General features: G+C 45.6%; 1 protein-coding gene across 1 annotated transcript in view; it reads right to left on the reverse strand.

Annotated features, from left to right (window-relative positions):
* Positions 1-488: 488 nt before the first annotated feature.
* Positions 489-7,776, reverse strand: part of FGF12 (fibroblast growth factor 12) — a 79,351-nt gene continuing 72,063 nt past the window's right edge. The window contains exon 4 of the mRNA XM_017727054.1: positions 489-832. Coding sequence (XP_017582543.1) covers positions 714-832 — 119 coding nt within the window. The 3' untranslated portion in view covers positions 489-713. The remainder of the gene's footprint in view (positions 833-7,776) is intronic.

Consider the following 7,776-nt stretch of genomic DNA (forward strand, 5'->3'; position numbering starts at 1 on the left):
TGACATTAGCAACAAATAACTATGCAGGGTTTGAATGTAGATGGAAAAGGCTGAATACAGAGTAGCTACTTCATTGCCCATAACTGTCAGGCTCCTAATTTGGGCAGGTCATATTTTACTGATAGCAGAGCAAACACAGTCATAATGCATCCCTACCTTTCCTGCTTTGTGAAAAATCCCATCCATCCCCAGGGAAGCAAGGATGTTAAAAACAGTGATGTGACCGTGAGGTGAAAGGATAAGACAGAAAGCACAGTCCCAGGATGCAATTCCCACATGTTTGTTGCACATCATATGCTAAGTTCAATTTTCCAAAAGCTTTGTTTTATTTTTAAAGGTAACATCTTTATTATTATTGTTATTATATTTATTAGTTATTATTATTATTATGCAGAGATGAGATTTGTTTTTCCCCCTTTGATCACAGAGCAAACAGTTTGCTTTTGAAAATGTTAATGGAGTCCTGATTTAAAACATTTTTTCTTCACTTTTTTTTGTTGTTGTTGTTGTTGTTTTTTAAAACGTTGCAACAGGCAGGATCTGGGTTTCGATTTTCTCGTCCTACACAAAGAAAGATTCTGGAGTTCACACTCCAAGCCACTACCGGTAGGTCCTGCCTTGCTCAGTTGTCATCGTCTCAGTGTGGTTTCGCCAGGTGGGGTGGGTAAGTGGGTGGGAGGGGAGGAGTTGGAAGAAGGGAGGGTATTTGTCAGCTATGTCGAGTCTTGGTTAACAACTTTGCCTCCATTCATGGTTGGTGTCCCTGAACTTTTCCTTGAGCGTCCTTGTTTTTCTCCAATTTCATGCAGCGATGGCTCTCTGTACATGCACACTGCAAACAGAAGAGACACCCATTAAGAGCCCTGAAGTCACAGACAGTCGTGACCATAACAAATTATTTCTTTGTATATGATGCTGAATTCCAGCCCCATTGCAAACACACACACTTACAAAACCTCTATGACACAGCAGCAGCTCCTGCTACTGAGCAGGATCCATTTACCTGCCCTCACTGCCATTTGCTGCTGTCTCTGGATTCTTTCAAAGGCAGAGAGAGAAACGGGATTGACTACTCACAGATAAATCTTTCTAGGTTTTATGTGCTTAACAGTTTTTTCATGTTATATTCATATATATAAAATAAACATTTTAGCTCACAGAACCATATATTGCCTTGAGATGCTGATTATTATCTAACCACAGGTCCAAGAATGACCTGGTTCCCAGCCCCTGACCTGCAACAAAAGCCCTTGAGACCTGAATCAGAACTACACCTGCATCTGAGCCATGCAAGCCTTCTGGGTGTTGAGCTGTGGATCTGAAGTGGTGACTCGAGCCCATTTGGCTCCATCGGCCGAGAGCTGAGGTCTGCTCTCGGCACTTCCTATTTATTCCTCTGTAAATCAAGCCAGCCAGCCAAGGTCAGGGCTGTGAGCAGACACATGGGATGAGTTCAGTGACAGCAAGTCAGGAGCTGTCCCAGCTTTGCGTGGTTGTCTGGCAGCACCTGAGAACAGGGTGGCTGGAGGGCACCTTCTCTCCAGACCCTGGCTATGCACTGCATGTCCTATAAAAATGTACTTGCTGGAGCCCAGACAGCCAGAGAAGGCAATGTCTGCCCAAGGCACGGCTCATCCCCATGTCCTGGGCAGGACAGAGCATTTATCCAACTCACCAGGGGGACTAAGTCCACGGGAACTACAGAATTCTGTGATTCTGTAAGTCCTCACGGCTGTCCTTGTGCCATGTGAGGTGTGCCAGAGCAGGGGCATGGGCTGCCCACACCAAGAGGAGCATCTCTGATGAGCTCACTGCAAATGTGGCAGGGTATAATCATGATTGAAAGAGTGAAGCATCTCAAAGGCAGGCACAATGGAGTTGAGAACATAAGGTAGGTCCAGACTGCAAATGTCATGTCCAGATGTTTGCAAAAATTCGGAAATAAAGAAATGATTGTGCACTGCTTAATTTTGTAAAGTTGTCACATCACAAAGAATGGCACAGAGCTCCAACACAGGACAGAGCCTATCAGGGTTTGGTTCTGGGTAAGCAACAAGAACAAAACTTCAAAAATTATCTAAGAAATGAAAAAAATACCCCATGTATGAAAAGGCAATGTAAGCCTTGTATCTATAATCTTCCCTGATTTGCAAATAAATCCCAGCAATTAGAGGTAGACTGAAAATGACATTATTGCTCTCCATTTTTACTCCTGACTAGATAAATAGTTATAGCACTGTGCAACAATACAGGACAGAGATGAAGTGCAGTCAACTGTGTATTAATAGGAGGGATATTGAATTGAATATATGAGCAGTGAAAAAACATTACTTTTCCCATAGAGTATTTTCATGCAAGGCTTTTAAAGCAGTTTAAACACACACACACACACACACACACAAACACAAACAGCCTCCCAGCCAGGCTCAAAGGAGGTACTGCTCTGCAAACTGTTACTGGTACTGGAGCCATTTTTTTCATGAAAATTAGAAAAGAAGAGAAAACATAGGAGTTGTCCCATGGGTCTGGGCCAGGATGAGCACTGCCAGGACTGCCCATCATGCCCATACAACAGATGCTGCAAGGACAATACATAGCATGGTAGCAAGAGATGCAAAAGGGCCCTCACATCCCCTTTCAGTCCTGAGTGCCCCTCACATCTTGGAGAGTGTCGCTCAACAACACGGTAATGGTGAATTTGCCTGTCGTGGCAGAGTACCCAATAAAATCCTAAAGAAAGTATGAAACAGTTAACAATTGAGGAAAACCTCTGCCCTTGTGATTTCTTATCCTGAGTTGCAGAGTCTTTGGAGAGCACTGAGGGTGTGCATCACTTCTGTGACTCACCTTATTCTCGGATGTGATGTTTGCCCAGCAGAATTACGAATTTGTGCCAGAGTTGTCCCAGTGCCCCTGACATTCCCCCTGATGTTCCATACACAGTTTTGTCTCAAGCACACTGTTGCCTTCATCCTGACATCTCTGGTCCCAGGCTGGAACTGGAGGGGCCTCCATGAATTCTTCCCTCAGACAGCTGCACGTAAAAAGCTCATCTTGCCCACACCCCTCCCCAATAACCCACCAGGTTGGGCCAGATGCTTAACCACAGAGACTGAACACAGGTGAATGCATACATGCTGCAGCAGCACCATGGCATGTTGCCTTTCCTTAACTCCGTGCCTCTCAACACGGCCTCTGGGCAAAAACCTTGAGCTGCTTAATAAGGCCCACAGAGTAATGAATATAAAGCAAGCTGCAGCAGTAAACAACATTTGCAGCTACAAATGAAGGAAACCCTGTACCTGGCAAACAAATAGGGCAGGAACTATTAGCTTATCTTCCAGTCTAGTGCATGATAGAAATACTGATGTGGGGCATGGCTGGAGACTGCTCACTTTGAGCTTTTCAGACAGAGCTGTCAAAGCCCTCTGTACCAGACAGGCTGTGCCAACAGCCCATGCCAGAAAATCTGTAGCAGTATAGGACAAGCATATTTTCAGTATTTAGATACACCTACAGGATCAGTGTATGCAGTACTTACATGGCATCATGCACAAGAGATGCCTGGATATTCTCCCACTCAAGAGGCTTGTGCACGAGTGCTGAGCTGTGGCCATGGCTCAGCAGGGGCTGTAAAGCCCCTGCACTGTGACACACAGGTGTGTACACCTGCATCTGCACAGGCACAAGGCTTCAAGGACAGCCCAACGTGTTGTGCAACACAGGCTCTTGGACTGCAGCTTGTTCCTCTTTGTACTGAGGAAGTCTGAGCGTGACTCACGTGGGGAGATGTTAGTCATGGACTGGGGAGAGGGTGTTTGCAAATGGACTGTTGTGAGTGCCCAGATCTTCCCAGCTTTGAAAGTACATCTTTGGGGTCCAGGACTTGCAGCACTCACTGGCTGGTCTCTTTGGGACCCCTATGTGTGTGTGTGCAGACACACCTCCCTGTCACCTGCACTGAGGTAAAGCAGCAGCAGTGTGACAGTCGGCACACCCAGACGCCTGGGAGGTCTGCTGGAGCACACAGCACAAGGAGTTTTGGAGGGATGAGCAATTCAGCTAGAACAAGAGTTCCCTCCCTGCTTTGCCTTGCTTCTCCCACCCACCCACACCCACACACCAAGCCAAATACAGCCCTTAATGTCTGGAAACCAAGCTAATGCTTTGGAGTTTCAATCAGATAATCAGCTCCTATGCCCCAGATTCCAATCAACACATCCATATTCATGCTTTAATTGGAAAGTGCTGTTAGCCTGATCTGCTGAAGAGCTGCAGGCATTAATGGAAGGGGGTGAACACAGTGGAGCTGTGCCCATGACTGGTTCTTGCAGCTTTCAATTCCCTGCTCCCCTGCTAACCCACAGTGCCTGCCACTCACAGGCACAAGGGAAAAATTTGCACAAAGAACAAACTCACCAATTAGGAAGGAGACTGAGGGTACAAGTGAGGAGGAAGGTGGTGGCAGGGACCATTCTTCCTGAAGGCAAAGGCGTGGAAGGGGCTGCCTGTCACCCAGAAACAGCTCAAACTCTTGCCTACGTGCTGGCACAGGATCCCACTCTCATTTCTGCTTCCCAGACATGGCACTGGCACACCACCCACATGATGACACTGAAATCACCCTGGGCATCAGGGACTGCTTGAGTTTGGGAAGCATCATTTTGTGTCCTGACCCTAGAGTTTCTCACTTGGCATCACTGCAAGTTGAGGAGGTTCAGGGGATGCAAAAAACTCCATTTCCTTTCTCTAGAATATGGCAAAAAGTGTATTAAGCACTTTAGATATTTTCCACCCGCCCATCTTCACTCTGTATCCTTCCTTGCCCCAGACCCTTTTGAGTTAGGAGGAACCAAAATTTTTCTAAGCTGCCATTCAGCAGGTGGGCAGCCCTGAAGGATCACCATTGTGCCAAATGGTGCCTGGCTGGGTCTGGGCAAGGCTGAGAACACATCCTCTAGCAGCAGCCCAGAGAAGGGCTCCTTCCCTTGACAGATGCCACAGCTCTGGGTGTCGGTATCTGCCCAAGTGCCTGCATTTGCCAATGCTTCAGTGCAGAGAATTAATTGCCTGAGCAGCAGCACTCAGGGGCAGCAGGGAGTGAGTGATTAGGCACCCTCGTTTTCTGCCTCTAATTACTCTGTTCTAAATCCCAGCTGATGCATTTCAGAGGTATTTGAGCTTGTGTGTGTCTGGTGGTAAATGTGAAGGATGCTGCCAGGTGGAATCACACTTTGTTCAGATAAGAAGGGCAGCACAGGATGGCAAAAAGCCAAGCAAAATCATGGTTAAAATACATCATGTTTGCCATCTAATAAGATGATCAAGAGTCTGATAGATGAACAAGTGAGTTAGTGTGGGATAGAAAACATACCAAAGCCTCCCCCCTGGAAGACAGACCCAAGAGAGGAACTCTGTTAGCAAAGATTGATAGAGTGTGGAGATTTTGAGGTTTGATTTTTTAAGAATACTGTTTAGGATGTTGGGAAAGTGATGTTTTACATGGTCAGGTAGTAATAAGATAAGGGAGAATGTTTTTAAACTAAAAGAGGAGAGATTTAGATTAGACATTAGTAAGAAATTCTTTTCTGTGAGGGGAGTGAGGCACTGGCACAGGTTACCCAGAGAAGCTGTGGATGCCCCATCCCTGGAAGCATCCAAAGCAAGGCTGGATGGGGTTTTGAACAGCCTGATCTGGGGAGGGTGGCATCCTTCTCCATGGCAGGGGGGTGGGACTAGATGTAGTTTAAGGTCCCTTCCAACATAAGCCTATGATTCTATGCTTTATGTATTAAGGTGATACCTTGAAGCATTTTCACAAGGCCTACTGCATTTTCCTAGTCAACAGTGTCTTGTACTTCTTTACAACATCTGAGGACTCTGCCTTAACACAGCTTGGATGCTATTTCCCTGAGGAATGACACTGGGCAATATCCGGCTGCTTGGATACTCATCAGTGGTAATAATGGATCCAGACTAGCCATTAACAGGTCACTTTGTATCTGAGATGTGTTCATATCTTAAGGGCTGAAGTACCATAAATTCAGAGTTAGGGGCTGCTCTGCTGACTTAGATAGAGGAAGAGTTTTCTGCTTCTGTGGCCAGATTTGCCACCCCAAATGTTTTCTAGCTTGGGCCAGGAGAGAGAGGAAATATAACTCTTTGGAAGAGTGATCTGGAAGTTACGTCTTCAAGGAGAAGGAAATACAAATAACAGAGCATATCCACAGTAAGCATCTGATAACATTCCTACTTAAATGACTGGAAACTTCTCACATTGTTTGAGATGGATTTGGATATTTAGAAGAACAAGAGGCACTGTGGATGGTAGGGTTGTTCCAGCACTAATCATTACAGACACTTAAAGAGACTGAAATGTCTCTAAAAGATTGCTTGTTGTCCAAGTGACAATTATACTCAAGCTCATTTCTTGTGCAGTCTAGTTCAATCTCAAGGTCTTCACTTTAGGGCTCATTTAGCTCAAATAATCAGTGATCAGAAATAAAAAGAAATGTGTTGCGTATGTGTGTTTTGAAGCAAAACTGGCACCACACAGTACATCAACTGCTGCCTACCAGGCTGTTTGCCTTGGCTTTGCCTGTGCACAGATGGGAGAGGAACTTAACGTCTCTCCTGTTATTACTTAGTAAGTTTTTTGTGCTTTCATATTGATTAAGCTTAATCTTATTTCCAAAAACAAACAAATCCTACCTACACTAAACTAAAAAACCTCCTACCAACCAAAACCCAACTTTTCCAGTTGGTATCTATTGAATTTTGTACAGAATACCTCCAGCATCCTGCCAATCTATGTGAGTCAAAACACTGAGTGTTTAACACAGCAGAAAGCTGTAGCTGCTAAAAGCCACAGATAACACACATCCATACCCAGATACCACTGTGTATATATGCACATGTACTCCCATGAGTACTTAGACATTATCTGTGAGGATACATCTTATTTATGTATTAGTTTGCTGTCCATTTGCAATTTCAAGGAGACTTCTGAATTCAGAAAGCAGGATGAAATAATGGGAATCAAATGAGCTTGGGGAGCAATCTGGGGTTTTTTTCTGTCTCCCTTCCCTGTGAACACTCTCTTCACTAAACTGCTGCATAATTTTTCTGTACATCAGAAGCATCTAGGAAGTTTCATCTCAGAGATAACTGCCATTGAGTGGTAGGTGAAGTGATTCCCAGCAATGGATGTGACACCTTCCCAGGGGGAGCAAATTCCTCCTTGCACACATTCCTGTGTCAACCATCACGTGGCAGAGCTAATGCTGGTAGTGGTACCCAGCAACAGGAAACCTGGGGGTGTTACTGTGGATGGAAGCTGTGTCCTGAATAAGCAGCAAAGCCCACACGCTGGGGCAAGCCACAACATTCTGCAGAACCGACATGCAAATACAGTAGGAGAGTGCTTTGAGTATTTCCTTGGAGTCATAATAGAGAGAAAAAAGCTGTTAAAACAGGGTAGGAATTGCCCCTTTTCTGTAACATCTCTGCTTTGCAAGCTCTGCTCACAGCAACTTTGATGGATGCGGTGCAGAGAAGTCACGTGGAGATGAGCGGGTTTTACTCCAACCCTCCCCACAAGCCTCTGCTACCTACAATGAATCTTAGGCTTGGGAACAGAGTCCTCCGTCTGGAGCCACAGTCCCAGACAGCTGAATGCTTTGGGAAGCTGACACGTGCCTTGGCTTGGGAAACTGCCAGCTCTTTGATGCAGCAGCGCTCACAGAGCCTGACTGCAAAGCATGTGGAGGAGGGAAA

Source organism: Corvus brachyrhynchos, unplaced genomic scaffold (assembly GCF_000691975.1).
Source record: "Corvus brachyrhynchos isolate BGI_N302 unplaced genomic scaffold, ASM69197v1 scaffold162, whole genome shotgun sequence".
Classification (NCBI taxonomy): Eukaryota; Metazoa; Chordata; class Aves; order Passeriformes; family Corvidae; genus Corvus; species Corvus brachyrhynchos.